The following is a 27,003-nucleotide window of genomic DNA, read 5'->3' as shown; positions in this document are numbered from 1 at the left end:
TAGGGGAAGTAACTTGCTCAAGGTAGCCCATTTTTGCTCTGCTAAGCAAAAATGTCAAGAATGTGTGTAACCTTCTACTTCCTTAGGTCCTAACTTCAGCAGGACCAGTCCCTTGATTGCTTTTTTCTGGGCTACTGGGCGACTGACTTTATGTCACAACAGAATGGCCCTCACTTCTCCCTGCTTTTGAGATGACCCTGCTGGATGGGTTACTGCAGAATGTGGAGAGGGCTGCTGTGAGCATCTTGTTTCATGCAAGGAGAAAAGCATTCCCTTCCTTTGCTCCTTTTAGAAACAAGCCCAGCAGCAGGGGAGAAGTGGGTGGTTTGGAAAAGGAGATCTCAGCAGCTGGCTTTTCCCCTGTGGTTAATTTGACATGTGCTGAACAGCCTGGCCTCAGAGAAGCAGCAAGAGGCAACATACTAGTGCTCAGTGTTTGCTGGCTCTTCTCTCTTCTGAGTGGCACCAGGGAGCTTCTTTAGGACCAAGAGTCAGACATGACCCTGTTTGAATGGAATAGGCTGTGTCCATATTTAGAGTGGCATTTACTCAGGCAAGGATAGTCACAAAACTCAGTGCTGTTCACATCAATGCTGTGGTTAATTTATCTATTAACTTATTAATTCCTATCTCACACATTCAGCAGGAACTCATGGGTGCCAGGTACTGTATATCCAGAGATAAACAGGATGCCCCGCTCTCCCTTCATTCTTCTGCTCTGTAGTGGTAAGAGAAATGAATAAACATTTCTTATGTTTTGGGACAAGACTATGTGGGAAATATACTTTGGAGACATAGTTTGGCTTCCTCAGAATACATTTCGTTCTGTGTACTGCATGAAGGGTTGAGAGTCGATTCTCGATTTTCCTTGTTTAACTTTTCTAAGATTAAATTTGCATCCCACACTGGCTTCTTTGAAGTAGTTGGTGTGATTCTAGTCCTCTTACACCATCTGTTGGTGCATATGTGCTCCAAGAACACAGCGTCATTGCTGTACTAGCTGCAGCAAAACATGATCGGCGAAAAGAAAGCTGCTGCCAGAAAATCTCACTGCCCTCCGCAGGCATTTTAAAGTAACTTTGGGCTGTGAATTTGGGAATGACAGACACTATGGTATCCCTCTATTGGTGTAGGTCACTCTGAGCTGCCTGTATGTTCAAATAAACATGTACTTGACATTTACATTTGCAAATGTAAAAATATGTCTGGGCCTCCTGTTGGCAGGTGCATGTGTCCCAAATGTCAGTCGGAGCTTGGCCTAAATCTGTGTCACCACCTGGCATTTAAGCAGAGTATTGGTCATGGAGGTTGTCTGCTTCTTCTGTGGTTTGCTTTTTTAAAAATTTTTTTTTATTATGATCATTCTGTTCTACATATATAATCAGGAATTCATAATATCATCACATAGTTGCATATTCATCATATGATCATTTCTTAGAACATTTGCCTCAATTCAGAAAAAGAAATAAAAAGACAACAGAAAAAATTCATACATACCATACACTTTACCCCTCCCTTTCATTAATCACTAACATTTCAATTTTAAAATTTGTTCCCCCTATTATTTATTTTTATTCCATTTGTTTTACTCATCTGTTGATAAGGTAGTTAAAAGGAGCATCAGACACAAGGTTTTCACAATCACAGTCACATTGTGAAAGCTATATCATTATATAGGCTATAGTTCCCTCCAGCCTCTCCATTACATCTTTTTTTGTTGTTGTTAATTTTTAATTTTTTTTAAATACCAAAAAAAACAGTAAACAAACGCAAACATTTGTAACTTTTGATCATTCCATTCTACATATATGATCAATAATTCACAATATCATCACATAGTTGCATATTCATCATCATGATCATTTCTTGAAACATTTGCATCTATTCAGAAAAAGAAAACAGAAAAATTCATACATACTATACCTCCCACCCCTCCCCCTCACCGATCACCAGGATTTCACTATAAATTTATTTTAACATTTATTCCCCTTGTTATTCATCTTTGTCCCATATGTTTTACTCACCTGTTAATAAGGTGGATAAAAGGAGCATCAGACACAAGGTTTTCACAATCACACAGTCACATTGTGAAAGCTGTATCATTATACAATCATCATCAAGAAACATGGCTACTGGAACACAGCTCTACATTTTCAGGCAGTTCCCTCCAGCCTCTCCACTACATTTTGACTAACAAGGTGATATCTATTTAATGCATAGGAATAACCTCCAGGATAACCTCTCGACTCTGTTTGGAATCTCTTAGCCATTGACACTTTATTTTGTCTCATTTCACTCTTTCCTCTTTTGGTTGAGAAGGTTTTCTCAATCCCCTGATTCTGAGTCTCAGCTTATTCAAGGATTTCTGTCCCATGTTGCCAGGAAGGTCCACACCCCTGGGAGTCATGTCCCATGTACACAGGGGAAGGGCAGTGAGTTTGCTTGTTGTGTTGGCTGGAGAGAGAGAGGCCACATCTGAGCAACAAAAGAGGTTCTTTTGGGGGTGACTCTTAGGCCTAATATTAAGTATTTGTGGAGATAAGTTTCATATGAACAAATCCCAAGATTGGGGGCTCATCTTGTTACTTTGGTTGTCCCCACTGCTTGTGAGAATATCAAAAATTCAACTTGGGGAAGTTGAATTTTCCCCTTTTCTTTCCATTCCCCCAAGGGGACTTTGCAAATACTTTTTTATTCACTGTTCAAATCACTCTGGGATTTATGGGGCATCACTCTGGACAAACCCACAAAATCTCATGCCCTATTCAAGGTTCCATGTATTTATGATGTTCAATTAAGCTGTCTACAAAGTTATATTAGGAAATGCACTAGTCAAAATGTAAATTTTGTACCAAATAAACATTTTTTGCTTTAGTCTCACACATAAGTTAAAGTTTTAAAATATTAATTACCATCTATTTTCAACACCCTGCAGTAATGACATTCTTATGTTCTTCCTCATGCAAAAGCATTTTTAAAATTTGTACATTTAGGCACCATCATTATGCACTCTAGGCATTCCTAGATTATACCATTTCAGTCTTTATCGTCTATCTTTCTTTCTGATTTCATTTGTGCCCCTAACCCTCCTCCCTCTATCATTCTCACTTTCAACTTCATTCAGTGTTTTAACATAAGGGTATTACAGTTAGGTAGTATTGTGCTGTCCATTTCTGAGTTTTTATGATCAGTCCTGTTGCACAATCTGTATCCCTTCAGCTCCAATTACCCAATATCTTATGTGGCTTGCTTTTGACCTGCCTCTGTGTATGATTGGCTTCATCCAAAGAGAAGCAGGAGATGATAATGAGGTACAATTAGTTCATCTCCTCAAACCACAATTCCAGTTTACCCTATTACCCCGGCATGTTCGGAGGCTGTTGTTGGTGAACGTGGATTTCTGCTGCTGGTCTGTGGCTTCAGACGCCTCTCCGTCTGGCCTGCCCAACTGCAGGGTCCTCTCTACTTGAGTCTCCTTGAGGCTTTTATTGGCTGTTCTGCTAAGCTGCCATTGATCATGTACTCATCCCTCCTGTTAGTTACCTTTTCATTATAGGTCTGAATTCCTTGACTCATTAGTAAGGTCTCTGTAGGCAAGTATTTCTCTTCTACCTAGGCTAGCAGGAGGCACACGGTAAATATTGGATCGATCAATAAGTAGGTCATGCACGCTTGATCCTCGGAGATTGCTTATTTGTTTACTAATTTGGTGCTGCCAATTGCATGGCTCCTGCTCTTGGGAACTGCTCTCACAGTGTCCACGTAAATGAGAGCCCCTGGAGCACAGGCACGAAGCGGTGCTCTGGACGGGTACAACTTGGTGGCCCCAGAAAAGTACCAGCAATGACCCAATCCACCTCCCCGTTTTTCCTATGAAGTAAAAGTGTGATTTGCTGTTCTTAGGTTGGGTCCCAAGCTGAAACTAGAGCATAATGCTGTTAGAAATCATTTCAGGTCAATTGCACAGACCTTTGTTGGACTTCTGTGAACCTGATACTGAGGGTGCAGAGGTGAGTGAGGAATTGTTCAGGAGCTGCCCTTAGTCGCTTTGTCCCTGTGATGTGTTTGAGCCAGCTGGAGAGAGAGGTGAGGGAGGGGAGGTGGGTGAAGGGCTTGTTTCCAAGAGAGCTTTCTGACCAGAGCTTACCCATCCTTACAGAGAATAGTCCAGTCACGTAGCTTCAGTAATTCTAAAACGAGGTTTAGAGGGAAAAGAGGTTGGAATAATTCTCAAAGTGAGAATTAAGGTTTGGTGTTTTTACGGTTCTTTTAAATTATTCATGTCTTTCTGTTGCTCATTAGCAACAGATAACTAAGCGTTGACAGTTATTCGTTTCAGCTTCTGCCTGCTTCTCCGCTGAGACTGTTACCTTTTTTATTGTTAATTGAAATTGAGAGCAAGCAGTGGAATGCTTTGTTTTGTTGTGTCTACCTGTCTGAAAGGAGTAAATAAGAGCCTGTGCTGGGATTCATTTATTCACTTGTTCAGCATGCCTTCACTGTGAACCTGCTTGTGGAACAAGTAGCAGCAGTTGCTTTTTCTCGCGCCTGATCGGTTTCCTCAGAGATGGGGCAAAGGGGACATCATGAGTGAGCACGGAATGTGCAGCTCTTCAGAGTTAATAGAATACAAATTGCAAGGTGGGTGGTGGTGAGGAATGAGGCTAGAGGTAGGTATATGGTTAGGAATCTAGAAGGCTTTGCATGCCATACCAAAGAGGTTAACTCTGTTTTTTATTGTTAAGTGAGAAGGAACCATGGAGATTTTTTAAATTTAAGTTTAAATTTTTATTGACATATATTATGTATTTATGTACCATGTCATCATCCAAAATATATAATCAGTGGATCACAGTATCATCGTATAGCTGTGCATTTATCATCACAATCAACTTTTTTCTTTTTTATGAAGAATAATATAATCAAAAAAGAAATAAATTTCAAAGCACATCACAACAATTAGTTGTAGAACAAATTTCAGAGTTTGGTATATTCCCCAATTTTAGGTTTTTACTTCTAGCTGCTCTAAGATACTGGAGACTAAAAGAAATATCAAATAGTGATTCAGCAGTCATACTCATTTGTTAAACCCTACCTTCTCTGTATAACTCCACCATCACCTTTGATGTTTCTTCCACTCTTTAGGGGTATTTGAGCTATGCCCATTCTAATTAATTCATGTTGGAAGGGGCTGTCAATAATATGGGATGGGGGATAGAACTGGTTGATGTTCTGGAGAGGCTGGCCCCTCTGCGTTTTAGGACTTAATCTGGTCCAGGGACCCATCTGAAGGTTGTAGGTTTCTGGAAAGTTATTCTAGTGCATGGAACCTCTGTAGAATCTTATATAATGCCCTAGGTGTTCTTTAGGATTAGCAGGAATGGTTTTGGTTGGGGTTTAGCAAGCTGTGATAGGTAGCAATGTCTTATTGAAGCTTGTGTAAGAGTGACTCCCAATGTAGCCTCTCGACACTATTTGAACTCTCTCAGCCGCTAATACCTTATGTGTTACATTTCTTTCCCCCTTTTGGTCAGGATGGCATTGTTAATCTTCTGGTGCCAGGGCCGGACTCATCCCTGGGAGTCATCTCCTACACCGCCAGGGAGACTTTCACCCCTTGATGTCATTTCCCATGTAGAGTGGAGGGCAATGATTTCACTTGCAGAGTTGGGCTTAGAGAGAGAGAGAGGCCACATCTGAGCAATACAGGAGGTCCTCCAGAAGTAACTCAGGCATACTTAAAGGTAGGCCAAGCTTCTCCACCACATACATAAGCTTTACAAGAGTAAGCCTCAAGGGCGGGCCACGGTGGCTCAACAGGTAAGAATGCTTGCCTGCCATGCCCGAGGACCCGGGTTCATTTCCCGGTGCCTGCCCATGTAAAAAAAAAAAAAAAGAGTAAGCCTCAAGATTGGGGCTTGGCCTATTGATTTTGGGTGTCCATAATGTTTGACACAGTATCAGGGGTTTCACTAGTGTTAAAGTTTAATAGTTTCATATTTTTTTCCCCATTCCTCAAGGGACTTGGCCAGTATTTTTTGATTATCTGCTTAATGTACCCTGGGATTTATCCAGACATTACATTAAGCTGTACAGAAGTAATGGCCCTTATTCTTATTCTGGGTTCCCTGTGTTTGGATTATTTAGATTATCTTTCCAGACAGGTTGAGTTAGATCATGTGCTATAGAAAATTTAGGTTCGGACAAAATAAACCTTTTTCTTTTGGTCTCAAAAAGCAGATGAAGTTCTACACTACAGACAATGTCTTCCTTACCCCTGTATTCTGAATTACCTTAATCCCAAGCGGATCAGCTTCATTCTTATCTCTAAACACCAGGTTATACATATAGATAACAGCCTCTCAGAATCCATGGAGAGTTTTAAATAGGAAACAAAATGGCTAGATTTGCATTAGGAAAGATGGTTCTGGCAAGATGGGAAGGATAACTCTAAGGAGCAAAACTGGAGACGGGGAACTCTGTAGGAAAATAGGTTGCCTAGTTTGAGAAATGATGGGGAAGATGATGATACCAACTCACAGAGAAGGGGCTATGGGATGTCCAAAGGAAAATGTCCAGCAGGAATCTGGGTTTCTTAAATTCCCGGTTCAACCGTCCACCACCTCCTGCAAGAGTTTTCTCTCTGCCATCTGTAGATAGATGACCATGCATTCTTTGCTTGACCAATTATGTGCGCTAGGTCTCAGAAGCTCCACTGTCCAGGTTCTTCTAACACCACAATGTTGGTGTCTCAAGATGTGGAGCCCAGATCTGACTAAGATGGCCTGAAAGATGCAGAGGACATTGGGATTAATTAATACCTACCTGATTCTGGATACTCTATTTCTATTAATAAATGCCTTAAGTTGCATTTGTGTTTTTTGGCAACCACCTCAAACCAACTATTTTTTTTTTTTTTTAAAGTTCAGGTATCATTTACTTACCATAAGATGCCTAGATCTTAAATATGTCATTTAATCTGTTCTGAAGGGTGCAGGTCAAGATGGAGGGATTTCTATCACCCCAGAAGATACCTTGTGCCCCTTCCCAGTTAATGCTCCTCCCCCCCCCCCCAGTAAACTTGGGGCAATTGCTGGTCTGATTTTATTTTTTCATCATATTTGTTTTACCTGTTCTAGAATTTCATATATATGGAATCCTACCATTGGTACTTTTTGTATTTAGCTGCTTTTAAGCAGTATCATTATTTTGAAATTTATCTATGTTGTAATATGTATCAGTAGTCTCAGTTCAATTTAATAAAAAACCCAGAGGATTCTTTTTTACAGATGTTTATTAAGATACCTAAGTTCTCCATCCTACATTTGAGCAGGGTTTTGAAATGAAGTGTAGAACTTTACTTTTAGTAAATTCTGCTCATTGTTTTGATGTAATGAAAGCATTTTGAGTCCTGTTTTTAGCATTTATTATACTGTCTGTAAATTAGCCTTGTGCCCTTTACAGATTTGATAGTGTTACCTCCCTGTCATTATCCAGATCATCCACTGATGTGAGGTCTCATTTTGGAATGAGCTCAAGCCATATGTTTGCACATTTGGGATTTGTTTGTTTCACCAGCAGTAAATCTTATCAAACTGTGTGGCCCACAAAGATTTTAATGACATAAAGAATTTTCTGTATCATTATATCTTCTGTAAGTCAATTATCTATATCTTCTGTAAATCAATAATTTCCATCAGAAAAAGCAATGAGATTGGTTTGTTGTGACTTGCCTGTGAAGCCATGCTGGTTCCCAGCCTTGACTTCATTCTTTCCTAAGTGTTCTCAAATCAGCTGTTTAATAATCCTTGCCCTCTTTGGGGAAATAGAACAATTTTCCCTTTTTCAATCTTCTTTCTGTCCTCATATGAATCATTTAGAGATTACTGAAATGGGCTCTGCAATCATATTTTTAAGTCTAATTCCCTGGAATATATTTTGTTTTGTACTCATTTTCTTTTAACCTCCCTGTTTTTTTTTCTGCTTTGTTCAGTTTGAAGATCATTCTCCTTGATAAAGATAAAAGCAAAATAGAAAGTTGCTTTTCTTTGACCAAAAAAAGGTCATCTCCTACTGTGTGTGCCATTGGCCATTAGAACAATGATCCTCTTCCTTTCTAATTCTATATAGAACTTACTAACTGACTTTTCTAGTTTGCTAGCTGCCAGAATGCAATATGCCCGAAATGGAATGGCTTTTAAAAAGTGGAATGTACTAAGTTGCTAGTTTACAATTCTAAGGCTGTGAAATTGTCCAAATTAAAGCAAGTCTATACAAATGTCCGATCTAAGGCATCCAGGGAAAGATACCTTGGTTCAAGAAGGCCGATGATGTTCAGCTTTTCTCTCTCAGCTGGAAGGGCATGCGGCAAACATGGCGGCATCTGCTAGCTTCTTCTCCAGGCCTCTTGCTTCATGAAGCTCCCTGGGAGGCATTTTCCTTCTTCATCTCCAAAGGTCGCTGGCTGGTGGACTCTGTGATTCTCTTGCCCTTCTGTCGTGGTTCTGTGGCTCTTTCCTCGTTCTCAAAAGGAACTCTCTCCAAACTGTCTCCTCTTTTATAGGATTCCAGTAAACTAATCAAGATCCACGTGGAATGGGTGGAGACGTGTCTCCATCTAATCAAGTTTATTACCCACAATTGATTGAGCCACATCTCCGTGGAGATAACCTAACCAATTTTCCAACCTATGTTACTGAATAGGGATTAGAAGAAACCGTTGCTCTCACAAGATTATTAGGATTAAAACATGTCTTTTCTAGGGTACATAAATACTTTCAGACCAGCACACTGACCCCACTCACCATTTAACCAAACCACTGATCTGCCAGTTATTTTGGTAAATTGAAGCATAATCCTTGTATCATTTTGAATTTGAGTTGTCTGGACTATTTTCATTTTTTGCCGCTCTTTCATTTTTTGCCCTTAGTTATGTGACTCTCTTCCCATCTTGAACATATTCTTTAAAAATCTAAATTTATCATGTATCTTTTTGTGCAGTTACACATTACTATTTTGAGTTGGGTATTTACCTCCTCTTTCACCAGTAAATGTATTTGTAGTCATATTCTGCAACCTTCCCATTCCTTTTAAGGGTTTTTGGCCATGGGATTATGTAATTTTTTTTACCCGAACATTTGGATTTTCCTTTCCTGAGATCTGAGGCCCTACATCTTCTTTCAAGACCATTAGGAGTACAAATTAACTTGATATTGTTTTCTTGCAATATTCTCATCTGTTCTAGTTTGCCAGCTGCCAGAATGCAACACACCGGAGACGGATTGGCTTTTAATAAAAGGGGATTTATTTTGTTAGTTCTTCAGAGGAAAGGTAGCTAACTTTCCACTGAGGTTCTTTCTTACGTGGAAGGCACAGGATGGTCTCTACTGGTCTTCTCTCCAGGCCCCTGGGTTCCAACAACTTTCCCCGGGGTGATTTCTTTCTCCATCTCCAAGGGCCCGGGCTGAGCTGCAAGTGCTGAGATGAGGAATGCGATCTTTCATTTAAGCACCAACCAATTAAGTCAAACGTCACTCATTGCAGCAGACACGCCTCCTAGCCGACTGCAGATGTAATTGACAACAGATGAGGTTCACGTACCGTTGGCTTATGTCCGCAGCAACAAGATTAGGTATGCTCACCTGGCCAAGTTGACAACTGAATCTAACTAACACACTCATCACTTTCACTTCACCAACATAAGTTCTCCTTTTGGGTCAGAATTAGGTCCAGAATAGATACTCCCTTAATTGTTGAGTTGGTAATGTGACTGCTCCTTCCTTGAAATTCTGAAAAGACAGTATTTTCTAAATGAGCAGTTTATTTCGAGATACAGGGTTGTGCTTGACCATGCAGCTGCTTGCTGGCTTCATTAATGGATTATTCTCAGAGTCTTCTGAGAACCTCTCAAGAAATGGGATGATTCACTTCTTGAGATTATGTTGAGTTTGGGGAGCTCTTAAATGGATTTAACTAGGTGGTGTACAATTAGATAGATTTCCAGAATTATAAAAGAACAAATGGACAGCTACCACCGTCACGTTTTGTTAGCAGGCCAAATCTGCTGGATCAGTTTGCTGTAAAAGAGGTTCTAAGCCTTTAACTGATCACCTAGTAAAAGGAGCTGATCAAATGAGTTAATTTATCCCCAGTCTGCTTCAAAACTAGCTTTAACCAAAAACATATCAGCCAGATGAGAATTTCTTCTTCTTTTAAAGATCTGTAGAAGGGATACTTAGCCTCCCATTGCCATTCATTATGTTGCTTAGTAACCCCACTACTTGCTTTAATGCATAGCCTTCTTGTAGAAGTATTGATTTTAGTAATCTCAATATGAGAGGAAGCATTTGGATTGAGTGATGTTGTGAAAAGGTTTATGTCGAGTATTACTCCTTAGAGAGTAAAACAAATCTCAGAAACATTGGGGAGGAGAAAAAAAAAAGGGAGTTTTATTTATAATTAGTATTTAAGAAACACCTGCTATCTCTGGGATCCTAAAGAAAGCTTGAATTGGATAATTTTTCATGCTGAGAACCTCACCAGCTCACTGGCTGATGAAGCAAGTATTGGGTAGGTTGTCTTCTTCTTCTTTTTAAAGATAGTACAGTTGCTTCAATGTTGCTCATTTTTTCAAGGACTTTCTTGTTCTGATACAGTCTGCATTGGGGATGCTGGTTATGTTATTTACATTCAACTCTTTACTTTTTTTTTTTTGCATGGGCAGGCACCGGGAATCGAACCCGTGTCTCTGGCATGGCAGGCGAGCACTCTGCCTGCTGAACCACTGTGGCCCGCCCAACTCTTTACTTTTTAAGTAATTTTTAAGACCAAAGAAAAGTTGGCAGAATGAATTCCTGTGTAACCTTCACCCAGGGTCACCAGTTCTTAACATTTTGCCAGTTTTCTTTACGTCTCTCAAACTATCTAACTTTTTTCTGTTGAATTGTTTGAAAGGAAGCTGCAGATATCATGTCCTTGTACAGCTAAATACTTAAATACGTATCCCTGTAAATAAGAGCGTTTTCCTATATAATCCCAGCGCCATTATGCTCCTAAGAAAATGAAAATGCACTCATTGATATTATTTATAGACGATATTTATATTTACTCAGTTGTCCCATATTATTTATACCTGCTTCACCCCCACCCCCAATCCAGGATTCAGTTAAGGTTTACCCATTGTGTTTGATTGTTACACCTGTGTAAATCTACAGCAATCCTTCTGCCTGTTTTGTTCGCTTGTTTCTCATGGCCTTGACTTTTTCGAAGACTCCAGACTACTTGTCATGTAGAATGTCACACATTCAGGATTTGTCCAAGTGTATAACATTTTACATAGATAATGTGTTATTATTCTCTATAGTCTATTTAAAGAGGTACAGAATATCAGATGGGCCCATTGTTGGTGATGCCAGATTTGGTTAAGATTGTGACCTTCACATCTTCACAGTACAAAAATATATCCCCCCCCGCTTAAGATAGTATTTAATGAATAATCAGTCTGTGGGTTCATACCTTTAGACCATGTGAATATCCTGGTCCCCACAAATCACCCACCCATTGGTTTTATTACCTAGTGATGATCTATGTCTGATTCAGGCATTACAGTGGGGGTTGCAAAATGGTGAGTCTTCTCATTCTGTTAGTTTTTTCATCTTTATTAGGTGGCTTTCTAACATAAGAAAAAAATTCTACTTTTCCCCTTTTCTCGTGCTCTCTTTTAGACTCATTAGATACCCATTGCATGCCCTGTTTTCATCCAGTGAAAATCTGTTATAATCTTTTTTTTCTTTCTTATGTTTGAGTTTTCCTAAATTTGGCCAGTTGGAGCTCCACCCAGCTGGCTCCTGTGTCCTTTTGAAATGACTGACCACATTAACGTCTGAGCACTTCCTTGCTTTCTGACATACTCTTAAACTTCCCCTATTTTAGCTCAGGATCGACCGTTTCTCCAAAGAGGCCTGGTTCCTTTTACTGGTGAATGTTATCTGGAAACCAAACCCTTGTCCTCGAGACTTTAACTGCAAGGACCCTCTTTCTTGCACTTGGGCAGATACAGCACCAATGAAGGGGAGACCTGGAGAACATCCGTCTTCTCTGAGAAGCCCGTGTTTGTGTATGGTCTCCTCACGGAGCCTGGGGAGAAGAGCACTGTCTTCACCATCTTCGGCTCTAACAAAGAGAGTGCCCACAGCTGGCTGATCCTCCAGGTCAATGCCACGGACGCCCTGGGTGAGCTGCTGCCTCGCTGACCATTTGTGTAAATATTTATTGACCTCCTGTGAGGTGCAGAGCCTCAGCTTCTGCACTTAGCAGAGCTTGTGATCCACTCAGGGAGATGGCACATGAATCAGTTAGCATGAAACCCAGGGGAGTAAAATGAAGGTTTACTTAGGCAATTTATCTTAGTAAGACTCTGCTCTGGTCTTTGCATCCTCATTTCCTTGTGCAGTCACTGGCACATGGTAGGTTTAAATGTATTTCTGTTGAACACATCAATGAGTGAATGACAAATATTCTTCCAAATCAGCAGTTCCAAGTTGACAAATTCAGCGAGTATCTCCTACATGTAACGCCGTGTGGCACATGATGCAGAATCCTCTCAAAACCATATAGGAGCAGCAAGATCTACTAGATTAGGCACAGGACTAGTAAGCAAGCAGGAAGAAAACCCCCCTTTTCCTACCACTCTGCCTTGGCTGACATTATTTCAACTGTCTGGAATGCCCCCTGTGCTCTCTCATTCCCACCTGTTCATACTCCACTAGTATCCAGTGCAGTTCCTGCCAATAGAAGACATCTCCCCCCAGAAGACATCTCCCCTCTTCTCTGTGCCTGGGGCTGTGCCTTATAAGTGTATGTGTATGTACCTCATCTCCCATCAACTGAATCACTAGGGGCCTTAAAACCAGGAATGTATTGTCATACATGTTTATGCTCTACCCACTGGACAGCCTGATAGCCCTAACCATAAGAGTGTGATAGATATTTGCTGATTTAAATGGAATTGAGTTGACATTGTTCACCAGCTTCAGGTAGAATTTAATCTGACTGTGGACACATCTATAAAAAAGACATAAAGTACCAGTATAGACATAGGTATACTCTGGCATTCCTATGGAAACTACTCAAGCTTTCAATGATCGTGGGTTGAGTGATCTCCCTGTGTTATCTTAGGCTTTCCCAGCCTCCTTCCAGGAAGACCCTGTGCTTTTTGAGTCATGAAGGTGAATTCTACTGCCCTTGGCCAACCACCTCATGTGTCCTTGGGCAGGGAACAGTGATCCTGAAAGATACCATCTATGAATTTCCCTGGGAGTTAACCCCCTCCCGCTACCCATTTCTAAAGGGAACAGCTGAATCTTCTAAGATAATTCAGAAGCTGAGACCAGGCTGATGGGCTGAAAGATGGTGTGCATCTTCTCAACTTTCTCACATGTGTTTCATTGTCATTTGCACTGGTGCTCTCTAGCCCCAGAGCCAGCTGACCAGAGATGCTCGTGCAACCCCAGAGCAGCCTCTGGGTGTATTGGGTCTGTGCCCTTGGTGAGCAGCAACAGGACGGTCAGAGTGTGGGAGGCTGGGCTGAGAGGGGTGGGTGGAAAGGGGGCCCCACAGAGACCCCCCCTATATAATGGGTCTTGTTGCATTTCTTTCTCCCCAGGGGTTCCCTGCACAGAGAATGACTACAAGCTCTGGTCCCCTTCAGATGAGCGTGGGAATGAGTGTTTGCTGGGACACAAGACCGTTTTCAAACGGAGGACGCCCCATGCCACCTGCTTTAACGGAGAAGACTTTGACAGGCCGGTGGTGGTGTCCAACTGCTCCTGCACCCGGGAGGACTATGAATGGTGGGTTCTTCGATGGTCAGTGATGGAGCCGGAGTTTCATTCGGTCAACAGTATGGGGCGCACTGGGTCAGGGTGCCTTCCCCCGAGGAAAGGAAGGGAATAGAAGGAAATACATTTGTTAGGAAGCATTGTTCATGGGCCATAACTGTGCTGGGTACTTTTCACCCTAGGTTATCCCGTTTAGTTTTTTCAGCCATGTACCCTGGTGTGGGGGTTAAAACCTCGGGAAGCCACAGTAACAGATAACTGTGGGAGACATGTCTATTTGGGTAATCCAGAGAGGGTATGTAGTGAAGGATCCGTTGGAGAACCTCCCTTTCTGTAAGAGCTAGAGGTGATTTATTTAGTGATCTGAAACAAGGGGATGTGAATATAAATTTCTACATAATCCGTTATGTGAAGTGAAATATTCAAGGCATGGTTGAGAATGTTAAAAGTACAAGAAACAACATGTGTGTGGAGAGCCCTGCCTCTCCCTAGTGCCTTGGGAGAGGCTGGGCTGTCTTTATTGTGATGATTGAGAGAAAGGGGGAGGTCTGTGATTTGCTGTTGGGGAATCAGGAAATTTCTGAAGCCAGCACAGTTTGAGATGGCCTACAGGAAGTACCTGGATATATGAAAAGAGAAGAATTCTAAGAAAAGATGTGGAGGCAGAAAAATGTTGTAGGTGGAGATTTCAGTATGTGGCCTTGTTGGGCGACTGAAGTGGCACAGTAAGTGGCCATGATTCTGAAAAGGTAGAACCCAGGAGGGAGGGGAAGAGACTTTGTAAAGCAGTAGGAGCTCTTTGAAGGCTTTTGAGAAGGATTGATAAGCAGAACAGAGCTTAGCTTTAGGAAGAGGATTCTGGCAGTGTAGTAATAGGATCTCAGAGCCCATGTACAATCCCTAGTGTCTGTAATTCAGTATGAACTGTGGTTCTTCCTTTGCCAGGGGTATCAGTAGAGCATAATAGTTAAACATAAAAACATCACTTGAAATTCAGTGTTGCTGAAACACAAAGGGACTAGATTTTGCTTTGGGCAGCTACACTTCTCATGACTAAAGCCAGAGCCCTGTGAGATGCTGGAAGAGGGATATATATATTCTTTATATATTTTATAGTTTGTATTTTCAACATTGTAGGCCATGCAGTCCCATCTACTCAATTATGCCCATGATGGTAGGAACCCAGCCGTCTGCCACTAGTGGGCACAGCTGTGATCTAATACAACTTCATTTGCGAAACCAGCCCACCAGATTTGGCCAACTCCTGTTCTAGACCAGTGCTTTAATGTGCATATAAATCACTTGAGATCTTGTTAAAATGCAAATTCCAACTCAGTAGTTCTGGAGATTTGCATTTCTAACAAGCTTCCAGGTGACACAGATAACTGCATATTCCTTCCTTGAAGTAAGTAGTAAGGTTTTTGATCAAGACACTCATTCTGTTTGAAACCTGTGTGGTCCCAAGAGGACAACAGAGATGCATTAATGGGGAAAACCCCAGAGCTATTTGACATTTCCAGTGAGCCATTTCAGTGCCCCTTTACCTTCTTCTGGTTTCCCTCACGTGCCCCTGAACTGTACTTCTGCTGAGAACGTTGGCTACCCTATCATTGGTCTTTTCTTTGCTAGAGCTGCTAGGAAGGAGCCAGCCTGACTGCTTGGCTCCTGGGAATGTTTAATGTGGCTGGACTATGGCAGGGAGCGGGTGGTAAGATGGTCTGAAGATGGACAGCAGGAGACAAAATGTCTGTCCATTTAGTTCGGTTCCTAAATGACAACCGCATTTGAAGGTAAGGTTACTCTGACAGTCTTTTCAGACCACACTGGGCAGCCAAGCTCTTAGCCTATACCTGATTTCAGGGGTGTTTTTTTTTGCATCTTTGTGCTTTTCCTCATTGCCCAAAAGTATGGCTTTCATGCTCTTGACTGCAACCCCTGGTACACAATACATTGTACATCACGATCCTCTGTCTACACACATATGTAGATACAGACACACAAACATAGTTGAAAGAATAGTTTTATGAAACTTTTGCTCTTAAGTGCGATGCATTTTGCAATGCTCTGTCCTTTGCAGGGGAGGGGAGAAAGCTGACCTGGACCTCCCAATTGCTCTCCCGGTCCACTAGGTGCTGGCTTACAGTTTGAAAAAGCCTGCTAAGAAGGATGCTTTGCTATTGGATGCAAATAAGTAATAAGCTATTATTTCCATCTATTCCCATTAATTGACTGAATGGCTCAGATCTATTTGATACAGAAATAAAACTGTTTCCTTTTGAATAGTTCTCTGCAGATTGTTTAATGTGAAGTATGATATAATATATACATAAGCACTTTGCCCTAAATCTGTCAATACTTTTCACTTCGTAAATGTGAAATGAATATTCACTGAATTGAATTAAATAGGGTAAATGAGGCCTTTCTGGCCAAGCAGATCAGTGAGAAAAATTCTTTTGAATTACAGAATTTACAGCTTGGGCGGGGCCTTGGACAGGGTATAGTGCAGCTGCCACGTTTTCAAGCTGAGTCAAGTAAGGTCTAGAGAAGTCAGGCAGTAAGTGGGAGGAACAGAGTGAGGCCCAAAATTCATGCTTCCTGTTCCAGGGTGCTGCCCGCTGAGTTCTGAGGGTCAGCAGAGATGTGGCCCCTGATCGAATACGTCCTTGTGGACCAAACCAGTGTGTCCAAGTTCAGGGTTGAGGTCCTCTGGTGATTTTAGGTAGTGTGTGTGTAGACATGGTCTTAATTCTCATTGAGTCTTTAGAAAAAAAATTAAAGTTTATTTCCATTTTAATTCTTCGAATTATGCCAAGGAGAAGTATCCTTAGGTGCTACTAATTCTTTAACACTTGCTAATCCCTTTTTCATAAAGAGAGGGCCAAAGTTTTGGGATAGAAAACTGGATGTAAAGCTAAAATGAATTAGTTTGTTTTTGACATAATGATTTGTATCGTTTTTGTCTATTTGTGGCATATGGTGCTGGCTTTCCGGTGGTGGTTTTGATAACGAGTTTCCTTTGGAAATGTATTTATTTTAGTGTAAAAAGGTGAGCATCCTTTGAAAGGACATGTTAAGGAAGTATGCAGGGCTGTAAAGTCCCAAGAGCAGACGCTGAGATGCCTGAAGTGTGGCATTGTTAAGATAACGACCTTAACAGACCCCAATTCTCTTCTCAGCGACTTTGGCTTCAAGATGAGCGAAGACTTGTCATTGGAGGTTTGTGTTCCCGACCCTGAGTTTTCTGGGAAATCCTATGCCCCTCCTGTGCCTTGTCTTGTGGGTTCTACTTACAGGAGGACAAGAGGGTACGTATCACCAAAGTTCCCAAGTTGTCATTTTATCTACTCCCTAAAGCTTTATGTAACTTACTGTTTTTTTTTTTTAATTTTTTTTCCTGCATGGGCAGGCACTGGGGATTGAACCCGGGCCTCTGGCATGGCAGGTGAGAACTCTGCCTGCTGAGCCACTGTGGCCCGCCCTGCAACTAACTTACTTTTAAGATGTGCCCCTTACTCCTTGTGAATCCGTTAAGAGTTAGTAGGTATAGTAGAACTTCTTTTGATAAATATCCCTTCTGCTTGTCTTTGCTTTTGTTTTTCGGGCAATTGCTCTCATATTGGCTTTTATTTCTCCAGAGCCCCTGAGTGTGGGAAGGAAGGGAGGGCAGGCCAGGCAGTACCTCCCCTCTTGACACCAAAGCCCACTGTGGTTATTTAAGTTGTCTGGGGTCTTCTGGCAATCTCCCTCCGATTTGGGGCTCTTTATTTTAGGTTCCTTAGTAAATCTGTGATTGTGTTAGACTATGTATTGGGACTGTATGGATTAAGCCTGATTTTCATAGTTTTAGGGTGTCATTTCTCCTTATTTCCACCTTGTATGTGCCTTGTTATACTCAGCAACACATTCTCAGTTATAAAAGGGAAGGAATGAGTCTTCCTCTCTACCTTAAGCTTTCCGACCTCCTTCCCTATGCCACCGTGTCTTTAGGGAGAATGTCTTAGTGGGATGTGGTCCTGGAAGGCACCTGCCCTTACCCTGATGCCTGGGACCAGGGATCCCAGCTGTGGTCTGTGTGGCCTCCACTTGACCTTGTAGCACCTCCCCAAGTAGTGTACTCCTGCCTCTTGGCTTTCCCTGGTGGAGCTGAAGACATCCTAAGGTCTTAGAGCTGAGTTTTGAAGCACAAGAGATGTTCTATTTTTCCTCATTCTCCAGAGGGAACTAGCTCATTAGGTATTGTTCCACAAGGCAGAGAATCTGTTCCGAAGAGGCAGATTTTGAGAATGATAGACCAGGTAGATACTAATACCTGACACTGGGGATGTTAAAGGAGATACTGAACGACCATCATTCAGGCACAGAAGGAAGCTATACATGGTGGGAGGGCATAGAGGGCTACCTGGGTTTCTTTTGTATTCTGATGTCTAGCTTTCCAAATTAGCAGGTTCCAAGGGGCATGGGCAATGTTTTAAATTCTGAGGTCTGCAAATTCACCAGCTCCCAATTAGGAGTGAAAAAAATTACAAGTCCATGAGCTGCTTTTGGCAACTCTGCGAGTATCTGAGGTCATAGGCTTCGGCCAGGACACACCTGTTGAGTCCTGTTGCAGAGGAGTCTGTTGAAGAGATAGAGTTAAAAATCTTGCCCAGGCCAGTGCCCCAAATTGTTCAGGCCTGCCTAATCTAATTATAAATGGAACTGATTCAGAATGACTACACATCCTCTTTCTAGTTCTGTAGGGAAATGAGTAGATGGAATCTATTTTTGCTGGATAGGAAATGTGTTCCACATTGGGATACCTTTGAGAATGATCATTCTTTGTTGTTTCTGACCTTCTGCTTTTGGGACCGGAATATGACAGCTACCGGAAGATTTCTGGGGATACTTGTAGTGGCGGTGATGTTGAGGCACGACTGGAAGGCGAACTGGTTCCCTGCCCCCTAGCAGGTAAGAGAGGTCATTTCTTTCCTTTGACTTCTTCACACTTCATTGATGCCTTATGATCTCACCTTTTTCTCTAAGTCTTGATATCTGTACAAAATTTCTGTATAGACTGATGTCTTTATAGGAATGGGAAATATTTCCTGTCAGCTCAGGTTTTTGAGGGAAACCACTTTGCTCGTTGAAAAGTATTGATTCAGCATCTTTTGTGTGCTAGGCAGTAGTGGAGGTGGTAGAGGATGCTGAGAACTGCCCGCAGGTCTTTTATATGATTCTTGATCTGTTTGTCAAGTGGACTATAAAGAGACTTGTGGCTTCTTAGGAAGTAGCTGAGCGGTCTATCTTAATTTTATAATAATAATTATAACTAATAGTTTAGTGGGATTTTATAGATATTATTGCATGTTTGCATATGTTGCCAATTTAATCCTTTTAACAACTTGTCAAAGCAGGTATTATCAACTCCATTTTTTTAAAAAATATAAAGAAACATGTTTAGAGGAGAGGAGAAAATGACTTATATAAGGTCACACATTTGGTAAGTGATAAAGTTAAAATGGAGACTTTAGGCCTATACTCTTTTTTTTTTTTTTATTAATTAAAAAAAATTAACTAACAACATTTAGAAATCATTCCATTCTACATATGCAATCTAGGCCTATACTCTTAATTGAATATCCCACAGAGGGCAGTGTCATCCCCTTTGTTTTAGATTATCATTGTGCTAGCTAATTAAGGAAAAGAAAAATCCTTTGGCTCTGTAAGTTATAGGGTACTCCAAAGCTTGTTTTAAGTTGATGTAGTTATGATGTAACATATTGAGGTATCTGTAATATTGACATGAAATTCTGGTAACTTAAAAAATAGTTACTCTCTTTGCGTCTTTTCTTTCTTCACTAATGTTTCAAGTTCTTACTCATTTAGGGCATCTTTATTTCCTCTGAGTGCTTCCTCCTGCTCATATCTCTCAGTAAAAGTAAATGATTGGAGCCGACATCCTTCAGCTTATGGTGTTGTTGTAACAACCATAAGTGTCAAGCGAATCCTGAAAGAAGCACACCTTTTTTTTGCAGGCAGGGGAAAACCGCCCTTTCATTTGTTCACTGCTTGCCAACCTGCCCTGGTGTTCTTCATGCTAAGCTCATTAGTCCCTTAATTTAATCTTCCATCATTACCAGAGTAATTAACATACCTCACTGTAGAGACTTAAAAAGAGCACAGCTTCAGCAGATTCCTGCAAATGAGCAGGAAATACTCAGATATTCCTCTCCAAGAGCTGTTTTGGAGGACTTGGGTTGATGAGGTTTGAGTGATTGCTGGTAAGGGGCTGGGAAAACATACTTCTGTAATAAATATTTCTGAAGATAATTCAGCTAGGGACAAAAAAGGTAAACAGTCTGTACTGGAGGAAGGCTACTCTGTCTTCTGGTAGAGGAAGACAGAACAGGGAATGAAGTGGAAAAATCTCATTTACAGTCTAGGATGACCCCTAAATATTTTTTTTCTCAAACTGGGTAGACTAGAAGGCAAGGGTGCAACTAGAGAAGAAGATGTTTTCATGGGACTAATGGGAGTCACAACATCTTTGCAAAGATGAGATAATCTAGGCATCTGGAAGAATTTTTACAATTCAGTAAGTTTTCTTCCTTTGTTCTTACTGTAATAACACAAATTACTAGATTATGCTCTCATCTGCTTGGGTTGGCCAAGAATCCTGTTTCTTTTCTAGATAACTTGCACGCTGACCCGTGGCTCCATGCCTAACCCTAAGGCTCTGCTATAAAGGCATTAGTTTCTTAGAAGAGAAGTCCAAACCCACAGAATGAGGGTTATAGACATTGGTGGGGAGCAATGTGGGTGCAAGGCTTGCTGCTGTGGCCGTACTCCCTGGGGTTCCATGAGGCACCTTCTATGGGGGTCCTTGATTTTGATACCATTTATCAGTTCAGCAGCTCCTTTGTATACCGTGCATCTTGACTATCCCCTTGCTGGGAATGACTGGGAAGATTTCCTTGAAATCCCAAAGGGATGATCAGTTATCATATGGTGTTTGCTTTGAGCCATTTGAAGTGAAGTGAGGCCAAAGGAAAAGAAGGCAAACTTACCTTCATTTAAAATTTCAGGTGGGTTTATTTTTTTTTGCGTTCTCTATATCAAATCCTTTATAAAGCAAGTTAACTCACTGAATAAATGAAGTGAGAGAAGAAAATAAACAAGCTAACTAATCCAGACCTCCTGCAAAGATATCTAGTCCCATATGCAATTTATCATCAAAACAGATAGTTTGGAAATGGATGTGATATGCTGTGCATTGGCTCTCCCTTGGAAGAATCTGGATGTTTTCCAGGTGCTTTCTTAAATGGAAGGGAGAGAGCACTAACTTTTCCAGTTACTAGCTGTGTCTAAAGTACTATAGGACTCTATCTTTACTTGTGAAAAATAGCAACATTAGTATCTATATCATGAGAGGCAGCCTGGTATAGTGGTTACAACATAGACTCTGGATCTAGACTGCCTGGATTTAAATCTTGATTCTGCCACTTACTCAACTGTGTGACCTTTGGCAAATTCACTTGACCTCTCTGGTCTCAGTTTTTTCATTTGTAAAATTGGCTTGATAATGGTTCCTACATCATACAGTTGTTATGAGGATTAATCAACGCCTCTAGGGCCTTACAATTACACTCTGTAAGCATTTGTTAAATAAGATGTTTGTGAAGATTGTGTTTGTGTAACGTTTTGGAAATAGTCAAGAGCGAATGTATTTTCATTGCTCTGAAAATCTGATAGGTTGAAAAAATTTTCATAGGTCATTGTGGACAATATTAAATGGGTGAACAAATACGTTAGAACACTTAGTAACAAGTCTTAAGGGACTAATGGTCTCTAGTCAACAAGCTGGACCACGGTATGAGAATGAATGAATTACGGTGCCATGTGCTATAGTCCTGGGATTTGGGAGAACATGCTGAGGGTGTAATTGGTTTGTCCTGTGTGACCAGGAAGACTTTGGATGTTGCAGCCTAGAGGAATCTAGATTAAAAACAAATGTTAGGGGGTGAAACACTTTGCAGATAATGAAACTGAGATAAGCAGAAGTTTAAGGAACTCGCCCAAGGCAGAAACAGGATTCCCTTGCAGGTACCCTGGCCTTTGATCCCGGGCCCCATCCATCTGACCCACACAACGTGCCAGTGCATCTGAGATGCATGTGGGAGAAAAAAGTAGGTCAGACATGCTAGGACCCGTTACGCATCCCCACGTCCAACCTCTCTGCTGCTTCTGTCCATCCGCACAGAGGAGAACGAGTTCATCCTGTATGCCACACGGAAGTCCATCCACCGCTACGACTTAGCCTCAGGGGTCACGGAGCAGCTGCCTCTCACTGGGCTGCGGGCAGCTGTGGCCCTGGACTTTGATTATGAGCGCAACTGCTTGTATTGGTCTGACCTGGCCTTGGACATCATCCAGGTGAGTCAGTCTGGGTTTGGGCCCGAGAGCATTGCCTGTGATGACCCAGTCCCGAGAATCTGTTCCTCCATTTAGAATGGCCCAAGGAGATGGTTAGTTAGAGCTATGTGTATGTTTTCACACATCACAGGGCTGACCCATGAGATGTTTCAGTTTCTCTTTCTGCTGTATTTCTTTCCCTGCCTACTTCTGTCCATGTAGTAAGGACAAAGCAAGTACCATGTCGCTTTTCCAGCTAGAAAGGTTTTAGGATTAGGAATCACTCCCATCACACCTACTGCCTCTTTAGCATCCTTTTTCCCAAGTCATGTAATAGTCACACTAGAATTATGATAGTTCACATAATTATCTTCTTTTGCTATTGTGAACAGAGACAAGAACCCAGAAATAAGCTAGAAAAATCCCTGGACAAGCCAGGTAGATATCCATGCATTCAAATGTATGCATTTTAGGGAGAACTATTTGATCTTTATTTGTTACCCATTTAATTCTTTGAAAGAAGCAATTCCAACAGAAATTTTTTTAGTGCCTGAGAGTGTTGGGATGGTGGATGGTGGTGACCATTGACTGAAGCTGCCCCAGCAGCTGTCCCCGAAAGCAGGAGCATCACAAGTGGGGAAAGGCTATAAAAAGCCGGCACAAGAACCTCAAAATGCCAGCATTTTGGCTTCATTTATTCGAAAAGCAAATTGACTCACTCATCTCAGTGATCTCCAGCCTGCTTGTAATACAGCACAGTCTAGCAACCAGTGTTCATAGTGATAATACAGAGTAAGATGGGTGGTTAAATTCTGTTTATTCTGCTTAAAATGGGAAACTGTTATACATCTTAGAACTGCTTCTACTAAAAAAAAAATGGCTTCGTTTATTTGGAAACTAATATGAAGCACGTTGTCCTTTGCCAAAGTCAAGCCTTGTAAATAAAGTGTTCTGAGGTAGGGGACTGATTTGGCAGGAGGTCATTTGAGCATTTCACAGCATTTATCGCTAATTTTCTCTCTCCAGCGCCTGTGTCTCAATGGAAGTACAGGGCAAGAGGTGATCGTCAATTCTGGCCTGGAGACCGTGGAAGCGTTGGCTTTGGAACCCCTCAGCCAGTTGCTTTACTGGGTGGATGCTGGCCTAAAAAAGATCGAGGTGCGTGTCTTTCTGGGCTGGCCTCATAAAGCAGGCAAGTGGAGCTCCTGACCTTCGAGCCAGATTTGACCCAGAGGCGGGAGCCAATGTGTTCAATGACTCTGGAAATTGTCGAGGAATTTCTAGGGAATGGGCTGGCCAAGGCTCTGGAGAAGCGAGGAAAGGGGGATATATCTTCTCAGGATGATCGTTCACTGCCAGGAAGGTCCCCGATGAGAACGCCATGCCCAGAACCTGTCGCGGAGATTTCTTTTAGATATCTGGAGGTTGGTTATTTTTCTTGGCCAGCGGAAGCATAGAGTAGTAACAATGATAACATTATAGTATTACTGCGTTGCTATAAGAGCCATGCTGAGGTGTATGATAGTCTGTTAGGTCACGGTGAGAGCCTTATCATTACTATCATAGCCATCATGAGCACACACCATGTGCCAAGCCCTGGCAGTACCTTTGCGTGAATTGTCTGATTCAGTCCTCACACCTTCTCTGTAAGGTGGGACTTGGCATTATTCCATTTCACCTATCTGGAACGTAGCTACCTGGTGTCCTGTCCTGCTCCTGTATACTCATGGCAACCTGAGGGTAATAAACAGCCTCTAAACCATCCAAATTGTTGTCTGAAGGAATAAAGACAGATTCAGGTCTCCTGCCTGTGATGCAGAGGCCCTGTGCCAGTGACTCTAGAGGCACCTCTCCACACCGACTCTGCAGGGAAGTGTGATGTGCTGCATTTATGGAATCAAACAACAGAAGCAGGGAGACGCCCAGAGCCAGGAGAAGTTGCCAGACAAAAGGCACGTCCTTGAGAGACAGACCTGAGGGTTCACTCTTATCTCTGTTAGCTAAGTGACTTCAGACAAGCTACTTATCTCTTCTAAGCTTCAGTTTCTTCATCCGTAAGATGAAGATTTGTTTCTTCACTCAGACTGTCATTCAACAGGTGCTTTTTGAAGGTATGCTATGTCAGGTATGGTTTTAGATTCTGATGATACCATGGCAGGCAAGAGAGTTCCTGCTCTGATAGCACTTAAAGTTTAGTGGAGGAAGGAAGAGACTAAGAAAATAAATAAATCTGTCCTGTTGGCAGTAAGTGCTGTGAACATAAAACAAGGCAGCATGATAGTGCAATTGTGATGTGTTTTAGTTTGCTAAAGCTGCTGGAATGCAACATACCAGAGATGGATCGGATTTTAATAGGGGAATTTATTTAGTTACAAATTTACGGTTCCTAGGAGGAAAGGCACCTTTCATCTGAGTTTCTCTGTCACACGGGAAGGCACCTAGCAGTGTCTACAGACCTTCTATCTTGGCCTCTGGGTTCCAAAAGTTTTCCCTGGAATGTGTCCTTTGCATCTCCAAACATCTGGTCTGAGCTGCTGTGCTCTTTCCTGACCTCCCTCTTTTAAGCTTCTGCTAATTAAATTAAATGCTAGTCATAGTGGAAGGCACCCACCTTAGCTGCTACGGATGTAATCAGCCATAAGTGAATTTCACATGCTGATGATTTAAGTCCACAGCAACAGAACTGGGCACCACCACCTGGCCATATTGACACCTGAACCTAACTACTGTGGTGTGATTGGGGTTGACGTTAGAAAACATGGTCAGGGAAGGCATCTTGCAGATATGACATTGGAGCTGAGCCCTGATTGAAGAGAGGATGGTAATAGCACTCTCCTTATAGGGGTGCTGAATGAAGTGAATGGAAAGGTGCAAAGTGCCTGACACTTCCTGAATACTGCGTAGGTGATCTTGTTATGACTATTTCTTTCCTTTCATTAATCACGTGTGGCCAGCACTTTGCTCGGTGCTTAGAGGATGCAGATAAAGCCAAAGACTCCACCTTCTCAAAGGCTTGTTGGGGACAGGTGTATAACAAATACTGTGTGTGCAAAATGATGTAAGATGAGCCAACAACAAGAGCTATAGATGCTTACTGATCAAGGTGGGTCAGAAGTGTTAGGAAAGGTGGTGAGCCTGGAGGTGAGTCTTAAAGGAAAGATACAGCTTGGTTAGAGAGAGTGGTGGGGAGGGCAGGCCAGTGAAGGCTTATGAAAAAGGCAGGCAGAGGTGAGGATGCATCACGCTGAAGTATCATGAGTATGAACTGACATGGGAGGAGGTAAGGTCAGAGAGAGAACGTGGGACCAGTCTGTGGCTACTCTTAACTGCAAGGCAGTGATGTGGAGGACTTGTTTTCTGGGCAGTGTAGAGCCACTGGGAGCTTTAGAGCATGGGCTAACATGGGTGGGTTAGATGTGGAGACACAGGTTGGGTTCTTACTTTGTGCAAATCATCGTGCCCCAGGAACCAGGGAGGTAGAAGTAGTTCTAGTTCCAGTGTCAGACCAAGCGAAACTTGGAGGCCAGGGAGGGTTTCCCAGGCTCAGTCTGGTACGGGGAGAGAGTCAGGTTTAGAGGGGATATTTTTTTGTAGGCAGAAAATAAGTAGGAGACTTTTTGCCATGTGGGTCTTTTAAAGAACTCAGATGCATCTTGGGTTATTTTTTCTCTTTTTTTGCCAGGTAGCTAACCCAGATGGCGACTTCCGACTCACCATCGTCAATTCCTCTGTGCTCGATAGGCCGAGAGCTCTGGTCCTTGTGCCCCAAGAGGGGTGAGTGTGGCCTCAGAAAGAAATCAGCATTGCATCAAATGCTGCAAGGCACAGGTTCTCGTGGGAAGGGAAACCACTGGGCACAAACTCTGTGTCTCATGATTGTGCTTGAAATAATCTATTAACTGAGATTTTAAAAATAATAACTTAGTCATTTTCATCAGGTAACCCCATTCCCCTTTTTTTCCGAATGTTTTTTATTGTGAAATATAACGTATATACAAAAAAGCCTTACATTTTGAAGTACGTTTTAACAAGTACTTGTAGAATAGATTTCAACGTTAGATATGGGTTACAGTTCCACAATTTCAGGTTTTTCCTTCTAGCTGCTCCAAGGCCCTGAAGAGTAAAAGAAATAGCAATATAATGATTCAGCAGTCATAGTCATTTGTAAATCACATCTTCTCTGTTATAACTCCATCTTCTCCTTTGACCCTTTTCCCAGTCATCAGGGGTATTTGGGCTCTGTCCATTCTAAGTTTTCAATGTTGGAAAGGGGCTGTCGATAATATAGGAGAGGGGGATGCAGCTGGTTGATGTTCTTGACGAGGACTAGGTTTTAGGACTTATCTGGCCCAGGGACCCATCTGGAGGTTGTAGGTTTCAGGAACGTAAACTCAGTGCGTGAAACTTTTGTAGAATCTCAGCTAGAGCCCTGGGTGTTTTTTAGCTTTAATAGGAATGGTTGGCATTTGGCAGATCTTGGCAGTGAGTAGCCTCCAGAACAGCCTCTCAACTCTATTTGAACTCCCTTAGCCACTTATTTTGTTATACTTTTTCCCCCCTTTTGGTCAGGATGGAATTGTTGATGCCACGGTGCCAGGGCCAGGCTCATCCCTGGGAGTTATGTCCCATGTTACCAGGGGGACTTTCACCCCTGGATGTCATGTCCCATGTAGGGGGGAGGGTAATGATTTTCCTTGCAGAGTTGAACTCCATTCCCTTTGTTATTTTTATTATTATTTTTTTACATGGACAGGCACCGGGAATTGAACCCGGG

The 27,003-nt window shown here is 42.0% G+C and overlaps 1 protein-coding gene across 3 annotated transcripts in view; it reads left to right on the top strand.

Moving 5' to 3' along the window:
• SORL1 (sortilin related receptor 1) overlaps positions 1-27,003 on the top strand; it is a 180,985-nt gene that overhangs the window by 72,150 nt on the left and 81,832 nt on the right. For all 3 annotated transcript variants that reach the window (XM_077112638.1, XM_077112637.1, XM_077112639.1), the window contains exons 13-19: positions 12,053-12,231; positions 13,664-13,850; positions 17,015-17,143; positions 18,700-18,785; positions 22,078-22,250; positions 23,256-23,387; positions 25,912-26,003. In XM_077112638.1, coding sequence (XP_076968753.1) covers positions 12,053-12,231; positions 13,664-13,850; positions 17,015-17,143; positions 18,700-18,785; positions 22,078-22,250; positions 23,256-23,387; positions 25,912-26,003 — 978 coding nt within the window. The remainder of the gene's footprint in view (positions 1-12,052; positions 12,232-13,663; positions 13,851-17,014; positions 17,144-18,699; positions 18,786-22,077; positions 22,251-23,255; positions 23,388-25,911; positions 26,004-27,003) is intronic.

This window comes from Tamandua tetradactyla, chromosome 8 (assembly GCF_023851605.1).
Source record: "Tamandua tetradactyla isolate mTamTet1 chromosome 8, mTamTet1.pri, whole genome shotgun sequence".
NCBI classification, from domain to species: Eukaryota; Metazoa; Chordata; class Mammalia; order Pilosa; family Myrmecophagidae; genus Tamandua; species Tamandua tetradactyla.
The sequence above is the reverse complement of the archived record's forward strand: the minus strand, read 5'-3'. Positions and strand labels throughout refer to the sequence as shown.